The following is a 21,135-nucleotide window of genomic DNA, read 5'->3' as shown; positions in this document are numbered from 1 at the left end:
ATTCATTTTCCAATCGAAATCATTACTTTCATATCAATCAGCAAAACAATTCCCCAGAAAACAGACGTTTGCTTACCATTGCCAGAAACAACTGTAAAAAGTTTTTGTCTAACGCCGAAGCCCTCTATTCTCAGGTCACGTATATCATTTAAAAAATTAGGCTCTCGTGACTTCTGGAGAGTCTTTAACAGTATCTAAAATAAGGGCAAATCTGTTATTCCACCTCTCTTGTATGGTCCAGATTTTGTCACCCAAAGTACCACCCAAAAACAAAGTTGAATTGTTTGCTAAGTACTTTTCATCAATCTCATCTCTTGATTCCCCCAATCACATCCTACTTGATATAGCGGACAAACAGGTTAGTCTAACGTCTGACGTTCATATCACTCCAACTTCTGTATCTAATGTGATTTTCTGATTAGACTCTCCCACAGCTTGTGGTTTGGACAACATACCTGTCTCATCTGGCATCTGTTATTCGTATTTGCAAAAACTCTGGAGAGCGATATGACCTGTCTAACTAACCATTAGTCTTCTAATACAATCATAAGCAAGGTTTTTGAGTCTTTAATTAACAAACACTTAATCTTTTATCTTGAATCTAATAACTTACTTTCTGATCATCAATATGGATTTTGGTCTTCTTGTTCTACTGTCAATTTGTTAACGGTAATAACCGATAGTAACCGTGTATTAGATAGATGTGGTGATGTTAAGGTCATCGCATACTTCTAAAGTTTTTAGTAGTTTGGTATTTAAAAATCTCAAATCTGTTCTTTTATCCAATACTGTTGCCATATCTGGGGCGGATCTTCTAATGATGCCTTTCTCTTTTAGACAAGGTGAAAAAACGCATTGTAAACATAGTTGGACCTGCTCTTGCTACCAACCTCCAACCATTATCACATCGTCTTAATGTTACATCTGTTTCTATTTTCTATAAACACTATAACGGACACTACTCTAAAGCTACTAACGGACTCTAGCTAGCGTTATTTGTGTCATGTCTAAAATTCATTATTGTGTTACTCGTTATTTAATTAAGACTTTTTACTGTGACTGTTCAATGACTCCAAAAATTTTAATTTCTTTATTTTTTTTCCTCAAACATCAGTTTTTCGGAATTCGCTTCCTTAATCTTGTTTTCCTGATTCATATAATTTGCGATCTTCTAAGTCGTTTCTCAACCGTCATCTTGCTCTATAAACTTTATCTTTTCTCTCTTTCAGTAAATTGTAACTCTAATAGTAATTGCTTGCAGCCTTGTTGGAAATAAAGATGTTGAAAAAAAAAATTTGTTTTTTTTCAACATCTGCACGAGGGCAGCAAGTAATTACTTGCTGCCCTCGTGCAGTGAATAAATCTCATTCTGCCCCTTCAATGCCTTCATTGCTTATATAAATTTATTTTAAAATAGTATATTGAAACAAACGTTCTTTTAACTAACATTCTATTCGTCCGAAATTGGTGAGCAAAGTTGGTTTTTTATTTATCTTAACTATCGACCTTTCGATTTCATTAAGTTTTATTACTTATTGCTGAGGACTTTTAAAGTCTTGAATAACATATTTAATGCAATTTTAAGTCACTATAAATTTATTTAAAATTTACACATGAAAATAATGTAATAATAACTACTATAATATAAAATAGATAAACAAAAATACGAATATCTATCTAAAAAAGTTTCTTAATTTTGTTTTATGTATTTTAAAACTTTTTGTTTTGAAATACTTAAAAGTATTTTTAAAAATTTTAAAAAGTATTCAAAAGTACTTAAAGTATATAAAAACTTGAATATTCAAAAACGTTCCATACAATATATATAGTGACGGTCCAGAAATTTTAGATAAAGGGGGGGGGGGGGGATTTTAAAATATTGTATCACATTTGCGTCTCCTTTTTTTTTTTTTTTTTTAAAAAAATTCTCGATATTTTAGATACATACCCTCGATCACGATACGATACATCAATCCATCAATCCATCATCGATACATACAATCCATCATACGATCCATCAATCCATCATCGATACATACAATCCATCATACGATCCATCAATCCATCATACGATACATCAATACATCGATCCATCAATGAATATATAGTGTTTTTATCGGCAGTCGTCAACTATTTAAAAGTCGTTTTAGCTATTTAAAGAGTTATAAGAAGATCGCGGAAAAAAAGTCAAAAACGTTTTATCATTTCTTTTTTCAATTTTTAATAATTTTTTCGTATAAATCAATGACGCATAAACAGATGAACGTTTAACACATTGTTTTAGATCACAGGGGGGCCCGAATTAATGACATTCTAAAGGTGTTGTAACTTTTAACGTCGTTTTTTGAAATAATTTTACAAAATAAACCGGCATTTAGCCGACATTTTTGCATTGCTTACTTCTTTTAGTAAACATTTTATTACTCGTAAAACACTAACTTTTGGAAAATATAAATGCATTTTATGTAAATGTAATTAAAAATGTCTTATGCAATAGTAAATATTGTAATTGATATGAAAGCTTTTTTAATAGTATTTGTAAAAAAACTTTGACTTCAAAAATAATGTTTTTTTTTAAATGCAATATGTAATATACTAAAATGAACTAAACTTTCTACGCGTTTTAGGTCATATCGTAGATCATTTCCAGATTGAACTCAAGATTTTTGGCAATCATTACTCAGTACAATTAGATTTTTTTAATCTCTTCAAGATTTAAACTTCTCATTTTTGACGAAAATCAAATCGTTTTTTGTCTCACAATTTTGTTTTGATATTTTTCGGTATTTGAATTTTTTTACAAGTAGAGTATTAGAATAATCATTTGATTTAAGCACTTTTTGTTAAATCGTTATACAGTAGTTATACAAGGTGATTGAATATAAAAAATATTTTTAAATAGTAAAATATATTAATCACATTACTTTACATAATAACGTTTTTTTTATTTAACTCGGTTTTAGATTTTTTCCAGGCTAACACCCTGGGGATGCGGAGTCCCAAAAAGACTCCGACTTTATATCTCTATATTCCTCGATCTCTGGTGTCTAGATGCTCTAGACATATTGGTTGACTTATGATCTGCTTTAAAAAAAAAATTATTGAGTTTTAATGACATGGAACTTATTGTTTTTAAGCCCGGAGTCGTGGTCGCCATTTGGGTCAAAAAATTCATTGTTCCTCTAACCCGAAATTTCTAATTTTTTTTCTTATTAGTAGTTCATAAACTTTATTATATTTTTAGAGTTCCTGTATAGTAAAAACTAGGAGAAAGTAATCATTTTATGACTTTCAAATTCGGAGTCCTTTTTGGGACACCGCATCCCTGAAAAAAGTGTTTGTTTTTTCTTTATATGCATAAACTTTATACTGTATAAATTATACAGGAAGTTCATTTTATTTTAGTACTCTTCAGGTGTTTAAAAAGTATCAAAATCTATTTGTACAAGAGATTTTTCACCCATAAAAATTTCATAAAAGTTTATATGCAGTTGTATTAGGAAACTTGCGAAGTACTTTATGGTAAAGAACTTTACAAGTTTTCTGGCATAACTACGTATCAACTTTTATGAAATTTTTACGGTTGAAAGTATTCTAAATTAAAATGAGATTCCTGTATTGATAATAACGCAAGACTTGTATTGATAAACCTTGTATTGATAAACCTTGTACTTAGATATTTATTTCGAAAATTTACTTGTTTTGATTTTTATATTTTTCAAAAATTGCCTCTCTTTCAAAATCAGCGAATCAGATAGCGCATATCTCGGCCAATTCTGACTAAGCATGTAAAGTATGATGGCGGTCTTCTTAAGTTAAGTCAAGCATCTAATTTTATTAAAACGTCATAGGTCGTTTGTTTATTTTTTATGGATTTATATTGTTGTTTTTTTCTTAAATAAAAAGAAAATTAAGATAAAATCGCAATCAGCAGAACGGTTATGTTAATTTTATAAAGGATTTGATTTACTAAAATGGTATTGATTAACGTGACTAAAATGCTATCATCTGCAAGGCTATTTGTACGTAAGGAATGTCCGACAGTTTATAAAATTTCTGTATCACTAAGAATGGTAAGTTTTAATGGTTTTAGTCAGAATTATATGTATGAAACATACGAATCGAAAACTATGCGCATGTTACTAATGTAACTGATAATAAGAATATAAAATAGAATTTTTCACAAAAACGTCTTTTACAACAATAATAAAATAAATAAGTAAATTAAAAAAATTGATTTTCAATCAATCAATTTTCAATAGTTAATTAAAACTTAAATAATTCACCTATATTTTTTTTAAAAAAAAAAGAGAAGAGAATAAACTTTTTAATTCAATGTACATTGAGTTAAAGATACCGGCGCTGTTTCAGTTTCCTACCCCTATCATTTTATGATTGATGTCAGTAGAGAATTTCATGCTGATTAAGAATCTATAAAAACATTGATCTGAAAATTTGAGGAAAGCACTGATTTGATGTTGAAGTTTAAAAAATTACACCAAAAATGCTAATAATTGCCATTTTCAAAAAATTGATCAAAGGCTAGATATATATCATTAGGTACGTGCCATGAAAATTTTAAATTAGATAAATTCTCGGTTGTTATATATCATTAGAAAGAGCTTCGATTCTATATTTTAAAAGTGAAAAAATTATCAAAATCGAACAATTCCCTAAAAAGTTGTCATTTTAGTACCGATTTTTCGATATATGGATTTGTTGAAGAAAGTGTTGTCAAAAAAATGTTTTTAAGCACTAAAAGTTTAATAACTTTGTCAATTCTTATCCAAATGCTTATAACTTGGTATCAAAAGATAGACGTAATAGTAACCTACAAATTTATATAGGTCCTTAGTCACCGGGCGTGTCCAAGGGGCTAGAGGGGGCAACTAAATACCACTTTTACCAGCAAAAAATGAAATTTTTATTCATAAAACATCAATTTTTCAATGAATTTATTAATTTTCATATGCAATAAATTGCTATAAATTCCATGTAGACTGCCACCAAATAGGAGAGGTTCATTTTTTGAGTTAGGGTGTATGTGGGGTAATGATTTAACACACCCTATTATTAAAAACGGTTCATTATAAATATTTTGATTCTTATTAAAAAGGCTATTTTTAAAATCATCACAATAAAATTCATAATTTACAACATTACAACAAACAAAGCTGCACACTCATTGATTCGGGGAAGGGGGCGTGTCCACACCCCCTCCAACTTAAAAAAACATAAAATACTTTATTTAAAATTTTGTTAAAAAAAAAAAAAGAAAAAAAGCAATGACTTTAAATAATATATTGAAATACAAAACACAATACACATTACCACCTTACAAGTTGGGGTTTTCATACGGAGAGCCGGGTGTTCCCCGCAGACCATATTTTTTTGTTTTAAAATAATATTTGAATTAATTTGAGTCTTGGCTTTTAGTTTTATTTATTATTTAATTAATAGATTTATTTATTATTATTTAATTAATAGATTTATTTATTATTTAATTTATTTTAGTTTTATTTATATATTTGAATTAATTTGAGTCTTGGCTTTTAGTTATGATTAATATATTAAATTCCAATAATGAAACTAAATATAAATCATTGTTAACAATAGACACGGCGTGAATGTAAGCCAGAGCCGTCTATCAAAAAAATTGCGAGTTCCACTACTCGCTGTACATTTATTTTGCAAGTTCCACTACTCGCTGTACATTTGTTTTGCAAGTTCCACTACTCGTTGTACATTTATTTTGCAAGTTCCACTACTCGCTGTACATTTATTTTGCAAGTTCCACTACTCGCTGTACATTTATTTTGCAAGTTCCACTAATTGATATATATTTATTTTGCAGGTTCCACTACTCGCTGTACATTTATTTCGGATGCTCCGCTTGTTGAAAATTCGGAATGCTCAAAATATGAAATTGATATGACCCAGACTAGCAATATTTAACCAATTTATGTCTTGCATTGCATACTTTGCTATCGTACAATTAATATGCTCACATACAGCGATTAATTTGAATTACGAAAACATTAACTCACCTAATACAATATCAGCAACCAACTGTAATTTTTTCATGCAATAATCAACAGCTTCAGAATCAGTTTCATCTTTAGACCAGTATGATATATAGAGTAAATGATATCTGTCTGTGTTTTTTCAGGTTTTTCAACTCTGCCATCGTACATGTTTGTCATTGTTGATTCAGTATCATACCATTGATGGCAGAGATTTCTGCCAACAATTCTGTCTAACATAACATCATTAAAATCAGCAACTTGCTTTGTCGACAAGTTTTTATGTAAATTCAAAATTTCACTTGTAGTAAGTATAGATAATTGTCGCTCTAAATTTTGTTTTTCTTTTTCATCCATTTTTTGGCGTTTTTCAGTCTGTCTTTGAGAACTCTCAGCCCTAATTTCAGCATGTTGCAGTCGACTTTTTAGTCTTTTTTTTCTTGCCTCCTGCATAGCCCACCTAATAACATTTTCTCTTGAATAGTCGCTGAGATTTTCAAGATAATCCACTGTCCTATTCTTTTTTGTTCTTAATTTGCAAGATATATGATCAATTGATGCATTAGGGGATCTTCCTTTTGCAGCACTGAACATTCGCATTAACTCTTCACTATCTATGTTATGAAGTCTTGCACTTGCTGTCTCCTCTTTAAGTGTCTTTGTAATAGTAATGGCAAAATAGCGCTTGTACTGACGATTTAAAACCTCTTCTATTCCAACAAGACAAGCCTTAGTCATGGAGATAAGCTGATCATCAATTGCGCATGTCTTTGTAATCAATTGTAAAGTATTTGGTTTGAGAATATTTCCAAAGAAATCTGTTTTTCTGGTAAATAGAGCGTAGGATTACTTTTTGAACTTTTAATTGTTTGCACAATTTTTTTAACTAGAGCAATACCACCAACATGATCAAAAGTTGCATTTTCGGATGATACATAAAATGTAGTCATCCAGGGTCCTGTAAGAAGTTTTCCAAATAATGCAAGCACGCACATTTGCTTTATTGCAGTTGTATTATAAAATGCTTCTTTACAGAACCTTCTGTAAAGTTTTTCTTTTTACTGTTCCGATTTTCAAAAAATTCATAAATTGACTATAGTGTTTTATAAAAATATCCAAATAATTGACAAGTTTCAAAATTCATATCCAAATAATTGACAAGTTTCAGTTTCCAGAGACTTTAATGCTGAACGACATGAAATAGCAATTGTATTAAGAGGGTGCAGATGGCAGTTTAACTCATTCAGATTTTTAGCCCAGATTGCACCGAGTTTTTTTATTGTAAGATGGTTAACCAAACTCGATCAGACATTGTGTTTGATATATTTGAGATAATCAAGCTACGACACTCTTTAAAGGGTTGCAAATGAAAGTTTGAATCAACTAAAGCAATATGATCTACTTCATTACATATATAGTTTGCATAATCAACTGCTGTCCCACCTGGTAATTGGTCGATAACAATAACCTGGCATTTATTTTTTGATGTTAGGTGAATGCTATTGATATGAACGCCTTCTTGCGTTGTTGCATCAAACCCTAATGTAAGGTGATTATTAGTAATAGCCCATTCTGCTACTTGCAGGTCAGCAATACTGCCTAGCTCACGAATCATTTGCTCAACAGTAATACAGTGAGGAATCTTAGAAAAAACAACACTAAAATATTGCCCCATTTTCTCAACAAGAAATGGTATGTTACTTGTTGGGACATTAGACAATAACATGCTGTAAATTATCATTCGCATTTGCAATGGATAAGTTTTATCATCTGACGTATTTGTATTAAGTATATTGCCCTCCTCCATCTGGGTCATATCATTTTCTAAGCTGGTAATGACCTTTTTATTTGTACTAATAGCAGCATTATGGTTGAGAGTTACTTTTCTTAACTTTTCTCTTTCTTTACTTTTCATTGCTTTTTTAGTAGCAATAAGATTTCTAATTTGTCTACTGTAGTAATATGTTTGTAGTTTATTCTTTAAGTCTCTAACCTCTGCTCTTAAGCCTTTGATAACCTCTTCTTTTCTTTTAACACTTTGCCTTAAAACTTTTAATTTGTATGGCATAGTGTTTAATTTTGCTTTCACTTCAGCTATCTCGATTCGGTGTTTTGTGCAAATACTAGCTAAATTTGAAGATAAATAAGACAATCTACTTCTTAGTTTTTTTCTCCTAGGTGTCATATCCTGTCGTGAAGTATATCTATTTGACGCATTTTCACTAAAAGCTGAGCTTAATTGTTCACTTTGAGTTGGAGATGAAACACTGCCTTGGTGAGGTGTTACAATTAAAGAACATGTTGTAATTAAACTACTGGTTGTAGACTGTAATGACTGTATTGTTGGTGTTGAAGCTAATAATAATGCATTAGCAATATTAGAGCTTGCAAAAGGCTTGCTGCAAAAGGCCAAAAAATTTCATAATAACTAATCCTAAAAAAATGTTTTGCTTATTTTTGCTTATAAAAAATTTTCGATTTATTTACTAAATTCTCAATTTGACTTTTTGATGTTATGATTCTAAAATATTAAGTGACTTGATTATAAGTTTTAGTTGCTGATTCCCTGCAACTAACATAGACAAAAAGAATGTGTCCATTCATACACTCACTGGTTTGAACATGCAAGGAGAAGTTATCAATTAAATACTTTTTGGCTGCACCATAAAATACAATACTTTTTTTGGGACCCATGATAGCTAGGAAGAAAATATTTATTAAGTATTGAAATCATAGTAAATATAAAATGATATTCAAAAAGTTGAAATACTTTAACCTAAAGAACATTTTCATTTCTTAATTAAAGGCAGACAAAAATTTGGTTAAGTCTGCTTATAATTAGAAAACTTATTTTAACTGAACATAATAGTAAAAATAAAATTCAAACACGCTACTTACACTATAAGCCATTGCAGAATTGTAACACTAGACAAACAACACATACCTGTTGCAAACAAGTATCAACAGCAAAGTTTTCAATTTATTTATTTTAGTTTACTATGAATTGATTTAATTAATTAGAAACAGCAACACATATATAAAAATATATATAATATACAATACAAATACATAATATACAATACACACACGCATGCACACACACACACAGATAAAATATAACAAATATATTTTATGTATATGAGAAATAACTATAAAAAATCTTTTTAAGATAACATTATTTTGTCGACATCTAAAAATTTGATAGCCATTAACTTTATATATATGTAAGTAACTTCAAAAATAGAAAACACTAATAGAAAGTATAATTATTTCAATTTTTAAAACATATCTACAGTATTTTAAAGGTGAAAAAATTATTAAAATTGAATATTCTACATAAAGTTATGAGGTTTTTAGTCGCAAATTTTTGATATGGATTTGTTAAAGAAACTGTGGTCAAAATTTAATTTTTCTTCACTTAAATTGTTATAACTTTGTCAATTCTTGTCTAAATACCTATAACTTGGTATCAAAAGATAGGGTGGGCTACGAATTTATTACATCGTCCACCTATTGGGCATTTCCCTGGGGCAATAGGGGGTGCTGAACCACTGCCTTCACCCTAAAAATATGCATATTTTTTTCAGTAAAGAGTGCTTTTTTTTTCAGCAAATGGTAATTTTTTTATACAAAAAGTTGCTATAATTCTATTCCAGACCAACAACAATCATTGATGTATATTAAAGTTGATGATGGATATGTTGGTGATGGTTTAACATATCGTAGTTTCAAAAATATTTAATTCTCTAATTATAAATATTTCTATATTTAATAAAATAAGTGAAACTAGTACACTGTATAAAAAACATTAAAAATTTTTTTTTACAAGAATTTCATTTATTGGTGGTGTGCATATTATGAAACTAGCACACTGTATAAAAAACAAGTGAAACTAGTATACTGTATAAAAAACATTAAAAATTTTTATTTACAAGAATTTCATTTATTGGTGGTGTGCATATTGACTTGTGGGAGGAGCGTGTGCTCCCCCCCCCCCCCCCTCAACCTAAAAAAATAAATAAAGTAAATAAATCCTTATAATAACAATTATAATTATTTTAAAATGAGTTAACAATTTAAAACCTGAATTAGGCTTTTTTTTTGGCACCAGGTATAAACTAGAATGTAAAGTTGCTTTTCGCTGCTATTCATAAATTTTGGTTAAGTTGAGAAGTTTGTTGAATATGGCAGTAATGGTTACTCACATCCTAAAATAAAAAGATGTTGAATTCTCAAAAATAATTGTGTTTTTAACAAACAAAATAAATTTTTGTTTGTTAAAAACAAAAATTTATTTTGTTTTTAACAAACAAAATAAATTTTTGTTTGTTCTCATTTTTTAATATTTCATTAAATATATTTCATTTCATTACCAAATATATCAGTGTTGTATCATATTAAAAAAATGTAATAATCAATTTTATATTGCTCTGTATTAAAACATTTTAGTTACCCTAAGTTTAAATAGTTGTCTTGGCTTTTAGTAAATAATTAAAATAATCAATTTCATTAATGGAACACTATAATAATCATTTGTAACAATAGACAGCACATGAAGATAAGCCAGAGCTGCCTATCAAATTATTTTGCAAGTCACAACTCTTGTGCAATGGTCACAACACTTGTGCAAAGGTCACAGCACTTATGCAAAGTCACAACACTGCAACGTGCAACACTCACAACACTCACAACGTGCAAAGGTCCAAGTCAAATACTTTTATTCTTCTGTAAAAACATTTATGAAAAAAATTAAAATAAAAATGTATGGTTTAGTACCTGGCATACCTAACTTGATATGACTATCTTTTCAAGTTTTATGTCTTGTGATTGATCTTTATGCAAGTTTCATCACATGCGGTATCTATTTTTAAAGTTTCATTACAAGTAATGTTATCACAATTTGTTACATATTACACTTCAAGAAAAGATCAACTCTCCTTGTCCAACATCAGCAGCAAGCTGTAATTTTTTTTCATGTTGTAGTCAACAGCTTCAGTATCAGTGTCATCTTTATTCCAGTAAGAATTAGTGTAAACTTTGTTTTTTTAACTTGTTTTTTTTCTACCATCATACATGACATACTTCAAATACTCACTATTGTACCATTCATGGCAGAGTTTTTGCCCAACAATTCTATCTGACATTACATGATCTTAGTCATCAAGTAGTTTGGTAGACAATGTATATAAAGTCTTTATTTCATTGTAAGAGAGTTCATGCAGCTTTAATTTTAATTTAATTTTATTTTTTCATCCATTTTTTGGTGTTTGCATGCATGTTTTTTGAAATATATGTTCGTATATCACTATGCTTCATTTGATTTATCATCCTCTTTTTATGAGCTATCTGAATAGACCACATAACTACATGTTTTAGATAATCTAAACTATCTAAGTAATTTAAAGTTTGATTTTTTTTTAATCTTAATTTGCATCAAATATAACAAATTGTTGCATTAGGTGATCTTTCTTTAGCCTCACTAAACATTCCCATTAACTCTTCACTATCTATATTGTGAAGCCTTGCAATTGCTGTCTCCTCCTTGAGAGTCTGGTTAATAGAAAGGGAGAAACATCTTTTATATTGATGACTTATGTTGTCTCCCACTGCAATAAGACAAGCAGTAATCATTTTGATAAAGTGTTCATCAATCAAGCAAAATTTTTTTATTGGATCTAAAATAATTGGTTCAAGGTCATTTTAAAAAGTGAACCCAGATTTGATTTAGAATCTGGAATTTTTAGCAAAACATTTTTTAATAACCGGATTCCACTAAAATGGTCAAAATTTGCCTCCTCAACAGCGCATAAAAATTTGTCATCCAGGCTGGGCCCTGGATGACAAAGTTTTATGTGACTGTTGAGGTGTTTTATGTGACTGTTGAGCACACACATTTGTTTTAGAGCTGTTTAGGTACAAAATGCTGCTCTAAGAACGGTTTGTAGAGTTCTGCATTTTGCTGTTCCAATGGTTAAAAAATGATTAAACTCATTATAAAGTTTTATAAAAATAAAACAAGTATGAAAAAGCATATATTAGTTGAACAAAAGAATAATTAGTTGAATAAAAGAATAATTAGTTGAATAAAAGTCTTAAACTCATTATATCTTTTCATTTGATTTAACTTTTCTATCTTTAATTTTTATTTGTTCATTTAATAACAATAGCATGTAATTTATTTATTTCATAGCATGTTAGCATTATTTATACCAAATTAAGCTTTCGGTTATGTATTTCATCAGCTTTTTTTCCTTTTGTTTATTCGATTCTTGTAATTTTCATAAATAGTCATACAAGGCTGTTCCAAGCTGGCTCGGGGCCATGGGGCAATTTTAAATCGTGAAGCTCCAAAAATTTAAATTTCATCTGTACTTTCAAATTGTAAACATGATTGTATAGACTTTTTGATATATATAAAGTATTTAAGGTGGTCCATAAATCAGTGAGGTCTGGGAATAAATTATACCGTTGTCAGGGCGGCCCTGCTCTGATATTGATTTTCTCCGTTATTATTTAAATAATATGATGTTAAAAAATAAAAAGCAAGTATAAAATATTTTATTATTTTTACCATGTTTAAACCTCAACTAGCTCATAGCCAAAACTATTTTAAGTGCCATACAAGCATAGCTAGACATGAGGTAGCAGTTGTATCAAGAGCGTGTAAATGGCAGTTCAGCTCATTCAGGCTTTCCCCCAAGTGTCATACAGTTTGCTTATGGTAAGATGGTTAAATGCAACTCTGCCTGACATTGTGTTTGATATATTTGAGATGATCGATTGACGACTATCATTAAAAGAAGCTAAATCTGAATAAATAAAAGTTAGATAGTCAACTGCTTTACATATGATTTTCTTAATCATCAGCACTTCCAGCTAATTGATCCTGAGCAATGACTTGGTATTTATTCTTTGATGTTAAGTGAATGCTATTAATATGTACACCTTCTTGGGTTGTTGCATCAAATCCAATAATACATGAATTAATGATAGCCCATTCTGATGCTTGCAGTTCTGCTATACTGCCTAGCTCACGAGCCATTTGTTTAATTATACAACGATGGAAAATATCATTAAAAATGACACCCAAATACTGCATAATTTTCTCCATTAGAAATGGTTTGTTACATGTTGGTACATTAGCCAATAACATTCTATAAATTATCATTCAGGTTTGCAATGGATAAGTCTTATTATTTAATGAGCCATTCACAACAGTAATGTTGTCCTTCTCCATCTGGATTATATCATTTTTGTAACTAGCAATTAGCATTTTATTTGCCTTAATATCTTTATTATATACAGCTTTTTTTTTAGCTTTTAAAGTTCTTAAATTTTCATTGCCTTTTTTTTAAGCTTTAAGATTGCGTATTATCCTATTGTAATAATATGTTTGCAACTTTTGTTTAAGATCTCTAATTTCAGTTTTCAAAACTGGATGTGACAGCAAGCTGAGAAGTTAAATAAGACAATCTAGTTTTCAAAACTTTTTTTAATAGGGTTCATTTCTCCTCTTGATTCATGCCAATTCTGTGCATTGTTAATAGAATATTCAGAAAATAAAGGCTTGTTATTTAGTTGTGATAAATTACTTATGTGCTCAAGTGATGAATTATCTAAACATAATGCATTTAAAAATTTAAATGCATTATGTAAGTGGTGAATTATCTAAACAAAATGCATTTTAAAAAACTGTTGTAAAAATGGACATACATACAAAAATGGACTACCAATTAATAATATAACATTTACATATAAACAATATTATACTTATAATATTAAAAATATTTTTAATAATACTGTGTTATTGCATAAATAAAAAACACTATTTATACACACACAAAATGCTAATGAATACTAACAACATAAAACACATGATAATATAAAAATTCAAAAGATATATATATATATATATATATATATATATATATATATATATATATATATATATATATATATATATATATATATATATATATATATATATGTTATACATATAACAAATAATTCCTAAATTAACCTAATAAAATTCAACTTATTTGTACCCCCTTTTACCACCCACTTATGGAAATCAGAAAAACAGAAATAAGGTACCAAAACTGCTCACTTTTATAGACTATCTGTTCAATAATATTTTTCAATGAAATCTGAAGCATTCCTTCAACAATAATTTAATGTGAGAACTACAACCAAGTTTTTAATACAAATAAAATCGATGGAAAAATTACTAACAACACATAAATATATAACATAAATATATACATATAAATCAAGTTTAACTATTCTTTTTTTTAAAAAAGATCTAAGTTTAGTTATGTTTCTAAAAAGAAACATCACAAAAAACATTCGCCTGACGCTACCTAAAAAAAATTTCAAAAAACCTGCCACAGAATTTTAGCACAAAATTCGGTTCCATAAAATACAGATTTCCGCGTACCTACATACTCGAATATGATTAGGTACTTTTTTTTGGTTAACTTAAAAACAGCCCGGTTTTTATATAACACTTTAAAGCAAAACTATTCAAAGCAAAACCTATTAGTTTCTAATTGATTCTGACTCTAACCCTAACCATGTTGTTTTGTTTACCCCTATACCTATTTGTCAGTCGATGTATGTTCATTTAATTTTGTTAATTCCTATTTGTAAGTCTAGGTATATACATTTAATTGCATCAATCCCTATTTCTCAGTCATAGTATTTACATCTAAAAAGCTTTCTCAAAGATTATTTATATCAAAAAAAGTATAATCACTAAAATATTTAACTGAATTTAAATAAATTTCAATAATGACGACAATAAAAACCGGCTTGCATAATTAAAAAAAAAGGTTTTCTAAACGGTTAAAATCAATTAAAAGATGTTTTTAAAAAGATGGCAGTATTAGTGCTCTTAATATAATTTTTTTAACTTCAACATCAAATTAGAGTGAAATCAATCATAAAATTATTGGGTTAGCCAACTAAAACAGTGCCAAAATGCATACATATCGTCGCTGCAAAACAAGAGTCCATTTTAATTCAATCATAAGTCCATTTTTGCTGTTCTGAGAAAAAGGCATTTAAAGTTTTTAATTCTTCACTCCGTTTGATCTTCTTAATTAAACCAAATTGTTTTTAAAATACTTATAGAATATGTTATTATTTTTCTTAATATAACAAATAGAAAATAAAAAATTTAAGTTTATGAGAAGCAACAATGTAAATGGACTTAAGATAATCTAAAAACTATACAAAATATGACAAAATTCTACAAATTAAATTGCCGCTGCAAAACAAGACCATCTAAAGTCCGTTTTGGCTGTTCTGAGAAAAAAACATTTAAAGTTTTAAATTTAATCAATGCTTTTGATTTTTTTGATTAAATCTACTTGTTTTCAGTTACTTATTATATGTATTAAGTATTTTAAACCAAAAAAGGTTTTTTTTGCCAAAAAGTGGACTTAAGATTTGTTTTGCAGCAACAATGTTTCTTAATTATTTTTGTGCACCTTAGGAGTATTTTAAACCATAAAAGTCAATTTTGCCAAAAATGGACTTAAGATAGTTTTGCTTTGCAGCAATGTTATGTAGGTATTGACATAGAAACTTTTAACTATTTGTATACTAGATTGTTATATATCATTAGAAAGGGCTTCAATACAGTATTTTAATGGTGAAAAATTATTAAAATCCAACAAACCTAGCTTAAGTTGTGATATATTAAGTACAGATTTTAATTTTTCTTCAGTAAAGTTTTTATAACTTTACCATCCGCTTTTACCATCCAATAAATGCAAATTTAATCCATGAAAATGTGTATTTTAATGAAGTTTGTAGGTTTTTTTTATACAAAAAGTTGTCATCATTCTATCTTACACCTCAAGGAAACATTAGAAGTATAGTTAGGGTGGATGTGGTGGTGATGGTTTAATACACTCTAGTGTAAAAAAAAATTGTACAAATACTTTTTTAAATTAAAACTATTATAATAATTATAAGTAATTAAATTTATATTCTACTTGATTACAACATATACCAGTGGTGCATAAGTTGATATTTAAGGGGAAGGGACATATGGTACTCCCCCCACCTCCTCCACCTTTGACCTAAACCAAAAAAAAATTTTTTCCAATTGCTTTTGCTGTGCGCAATTATGATACCTCATGTAGCTTAGCATAACCAGAGTGGGAGCTGCCATCTTAACTATCCAAAAAATGTTGCTTGGTATAATCAGTGGGAGCTGCCATCTTAACTATCCACCATCTTAACTATTCAAAAATACATGTTTCTTTAAACTAAAATCAAAAAATGTTACAATTTTATAATTTTTTGTGTCATTATAAAATGTGGAAAAATTATTATTAAAAACATGCTAAAAATTACCTGTTCAAAGTAATTTATTTTGACAACTTTACCACATTTTTATATAGTAGGCGTTTTAAGAATTTGCGGCAAAATAAAGCTCTAAGAAACTATAGAGAATAAAACAGCAATACTTGAAGAAAGGAAACAAATACTATGCACAATAGAATATCTAAATTAAATAAACAAAAAAAATTAAAATTGAAAAAAAATTTGTTAAAAAAAATAATATACCTAAATATTTTACTGTTTTTTTCTTTTTTCAGGGTGTTTGTTATTTTCCACTACCAAAATACAAGTTAAGGAAGAAAGCAGATAAGAATATAATGAAAAATATGCGGTAGTGGTGTAGTGGTAGAGCGCTCGCTTCATAAGCGAGAGGTTCCGAGTTCGATCCCCACCACGTCCCTGATAGTACCGCGCTCAACTTGTTTCTCCGCGCAGCGGCCTTGTTCGTGTTTCGGAGTTATAGAGTTGAGAGAGGGTTATAACCACAATTAAGTAGCCTCCTCATCTGTAGTGGCCTTCTGGGCCTTGGGGAGGTGAAATAACAAAAAAAAAAAAAAAAAAAAAAAAAAAAAAAGCATTTTTTGATATACGATTTATTCGCAACAATTTTGTCAGTCAGTATATTAAGGAAATACTTTATTATTTGCCTAGAAAAAAGAACAATTTTGAAATTTGTTTTTCAAATCTTTTTGCTAAACTTAACTTGGATTCTCCAAATTGTGCATTTAAACTCGATAGTTTATTTAGATGAACTTTTGTTATCAACGCTCCAAAAGCTTGTGGGCTGGTACTTTGTTAATTTATGTTAATTTAATAGCCTATTTAAAACATTTTTTGAAGTTTTTAAATACATTTTTTCAAGCAGAGCAATCATGTTCATTATCTCTAGTATTTTGTCTTAATGTTGATGATTGGGTGATATTAAGGAAACAATTTCAGACAAAAACAAATATTGTAAATACATTTATAAAAAAACCATGGTATTTTTTTATTTAATTTCTTCCATCATTACAAAATTTATTAATCAAATAATATATTTTCTAAATAAATAGCAATTTATTTTCTGAGATTCCTATAATATAAGTATTGAGAAAAAGTGTCAGATATTGCAAAAACATTTTTAAAAGCTAAAAGACGTGAAAACGAATAAACATTAGAAAAATTATTAACAAAGTTTCTCATAGTTCTAGGGTACATAGGAAATTAGTTTCTTAAAAATCAACATTAACGAATTGGTTACTTTTAGTCGCTCTTTTGGAGATCGACCAAAAGTCCAAGTGCACACCCCAGATATATATATATATATATATATATATATATATATATATATATATATATATATATATCAGGGGTGTACACTCGGACACCCCTGACTTTCATTTAATTTTAAAAAAAAAAAGCAAATCAATTAATAAAGATAGTTTCAAGTTTCCAAATGTGTTGTCATTGTTTTTTATTTGCTATTTGAGTAATTATACGCATGTTAGCTTAAGGAGGAATTCATAATTAGGTTTGATTTTAGTGGATTATTAGGTCGTTTTCATTTTTTGCTTTTGGTTTCCTCCTTTTTTTTTTCTTTTTTTTTTTTTTTATGATTTGTATAGTAAATTTCAAGACAATTTCAAGGTACTTTATATATACTATCTTGGAAAACAAACCTTCAAATTAAGTTTCAAGTTAGACAAAAATAGAATATTTATTGAAAGGTCTGTTATCCAAGATTTAAACCTAATTTTTGACAAAAATGTTTAAAATTAGGTTAAATAGTTTTTTTATAGCTAAAATTCAAAAAATTGAAATTAATTTTTAAATTTTTTTTTCTAATCTAAAAGTATTATACAAGCTTGAAAGTAATTTTGAAATATTTTTTTATCTGAAGTATCCTAAAAACTTTAAAGTAATTTTTTCTAAAAATTACTTTAAAGTTTTTTGGATACTTCAGATAAAAATTATAATAAATCTAAAAATTTGAAATTAATTGAGGTATAGAATATTGAACAAAGAAATTAGGTTTTAAATAGTTAAATTGTAAAGTATTAGTTATATGTTAATTAATGATTTAAAAAATTTTCTTCAAATTTTTTAGGCATCATCAGCAGTGCGCATTGAATCAGATACTATGGGAAGTATAGAAGTTCCAAAAGATAAGTATTACGGCGCACAAACTGCTAGATCTGTTGTAAACTTTCCTATTGGAGATGAAACTGAGCGAATGCCTGTGAGTTATATTTATATTTGTATATAGCGTTAAAGATAGCATAATTTTTTATTGAAACTAAACCACTACTTAATTAAAAGTTTGATAATGTTTTTACATTTTTTATGTTAAACCATTTTTTTTATTTTCTAGTAATAATATATTCAAAATAATATTATATTTACATGTTTTTATAAATGCAGCCCTCAGAACTAGAAAAAATAAGGTCTTAAACTATTTTTGGTCTGCATCATACAGAAGGTTTTCACTACAACAACATAAATAAGTTCGACAAAAAATGCCAATCTCAGACAATTTTGACAGGTTGGCTGTTAAGTCAGCATTATCAAATGCTGACCCTAATTTAGAATGGTGATATTAAGGTAAACAAAACTATACTACAAATTTATGTTGGTAGAATCATTTATACACCTGGTTTGTTTTTGTCTTTTGTATTTGGTTTCCAAATTTTTAGGATGACTAAGTAACTTTGATTTTGACGTGTTATATCATTACTTAATTACTTGTTTACATTAATTAATTACTTGTGTGCTGAATTCAAAAGGTGCATGTTATTTTTTTTTAGTTTTAAAAGAATTAATATTGAATTGACTTTTAACTAAATTGAACTCTTAACTTATTGAACTCTTAACCTTATAACCAACATTGTTTTAAAAGAAGGCGTGAACTTCCAAGTTAAATCAGGGTGGCCAGCAGTCCTTAAAAACCTGGAAATGTCCTGGAACTTGATAGGTCCTTGAAAAGTCCTGGAAAAACACCCCTTTTAGCAATAAATCCTGGAAATCCTTGAACTTTTTTCTGAAATAGTTCAATATTTCGTTTTCATGTTTTTACCTTTTAATGAAATATTATTAATATTGTGTAGATTTTTACTGAATTTATTATGTATTTTCTGAAATGCAAAAAAAATTTTGTTAACTGTTACTGTCAGTATTGTTAACATCTAATAATTATTTAAAAAATATAATATACAACTAATATAATGCCCAAGGCAAAGAACTGTCATTTTCAAACAGAATGGCTATACATTAAAAAGTATTCTTCTTGGGTAAAATTTTGTATTTCAAATTCTAAAAAAGCAAGCTATAGTTGGTGCAGAACGGATATTGATATTTCTAACATGGGAGTATCTGTCTTGGATTCTCATCTAACTGGTACGAAGCATAAATTTAATGCAAAGACACTTAATCCAGCAGATATATTCTTTACTGGTAGTAAAAGTAGACATCTCAAAAACAAAAGCTATAAAGTACCTTTAGATCATTATTTTGAAAAGTTGGTACCTTTGTGAGTGCAGTTTTTTAAAGATCTTGCTAAAAAATTGAAAGGATTTCTAGTTATTTTTCAAACAGACAGACCTATGGTAGCATTTTTATTGAACAGTTTAGAAAATATGTTGCAAAATTTGATGAAAATGATTCTCAAACCAAATATTTCAAAAGAAGCTGCAAAGGTTTTCATTTGGAGACAAAGCTGCCTTATCTTTGTCTCCAAATGAAATGACAAATAAAAAAACAAGGAAGTATCCACTCTGAAGTTCAAGGATCTTGCTGAGAGGTTAAGTGCATTAAAATGGCTTTCAACTGATGATGCAGATGATGCCAAACATTAGTTTGATGAATTTTTTGGTGCAGAATGTGTTCAATTTAGAGTCTTTAAAATGATAATAAATAAATTTGAGTCCTTTAATGAGTTAACTGATTCTGTTGATAAATTTCTTGGTGTCTATTGGCACAAAACTCAAAAGTATTCAGTATTGTGGAAAGTCTGTGCTATCATTTTTGTTTTATCTTATGGCCAATAGGCAATAGAATGAGGATTTAGTGTTAACAAGCAGTTGTTAGTAGAAAATCTACAAGAAAGATCTCTTGTTTCCCAATAGGCTATGACCATATCAGTTCCCATGACATTGTTATTCATCAGTATGAGCTTCCCAGTGATCTTTTAAAAAGCTGAAAGTTCAAAAACGTGGGAACGTGTCAAACACGCTTGAAGGGGCACTACTAACACTATTAAGTTCGGCAATAACAGGCTTGGTCGGGAAGCGGGAGTGATCACTCTCTATTACTGACCACGGAAATAATATTTAGTTGTGAAAAACTGGCCAGATTTTTCTGTCATTTTGAGAACATTTAAGTTTATGTATGTCCGTAAAACAAAAATTTTTTGTTTTACGTACATACATGGAAACATACATGAACTTGAATGTTCTCAAGACATCTTGGTGCGGAAGTATAAAAAGAATATTCGCAAACACTAAAAACCCGCCAAATCTACCAACAAACTAATTTTATTGGTTCAAAAATATCCTGAATAAGTGAAATAAAGTTCTAGAGTATTCTGTTGAAATGTTTTAAAAAATTTGAGATTTTTTAAGTTTTGAGATTTCTAGCATAATCTATTTTAAGAATATGTTATCAAACAAGCTATTACTTTAGTACTATGGCTCGTTCCCGGAGCCACATCTGTAAAGCTGTAAATCTTTTAAACTATTATTATTTTCTAAAAACTTCACAGAGAACGACTGGAAAAAAGTAATGC

At 28.6% G+C, this 21,135-nt stretch overlaps 1 protein-coding gene across 1 annotated transcript in view; it reads left to right on the top strand.

The window, feature by feature from the left end:
• The first annotated feature begins 3,759 nt into the window (after nucleotides 1-3,759).
• LOC100204298 (fumarate hydratase, mitochondrial) overlaps nucleotides 3,760-21,135 on the top strand; it is a 31,566-nt gene continuing 14,190 nt past the window's right edge. Inside the window, exons 1-2 of the mRNA XM_065805258.1 lie at nucleotides 3,760-4,073; nucleotides 18,463-18,594. Of these exons, the coding sequence (XP_065661330.1) occupies nucleotides 3,975-4,073; nucleotides 18,463-18,594 (231 nt within the window). The 5' untranslated portion in view covers nucleotides 3,760-3,974. The remainder of the gene's footprint in view (nucleotides 4,074-18,462; nucleotides 18,595-21,135) is intronic.

Source organism: Hydra vulgaris, chromosome 09, assembly GCF_038396675.1.
Source record: "Hydra vulgaris chromosome 09, alternate assembly HydraT2T_AEP".
In the NCBI taxonomy this organism is placed as follows: domain Eukaryota; kingdom Metazoa; phylum Cnidaria; class Hydrozoa; order Anthoathecata; family Hydridae; genus Hydra; species Hydra vulgaris.
The sequence above is the reverse complement of the archived record's forward strand: the minus strand, read 5'-3'. Positions and strand labels throughout refer to the sequence as shown.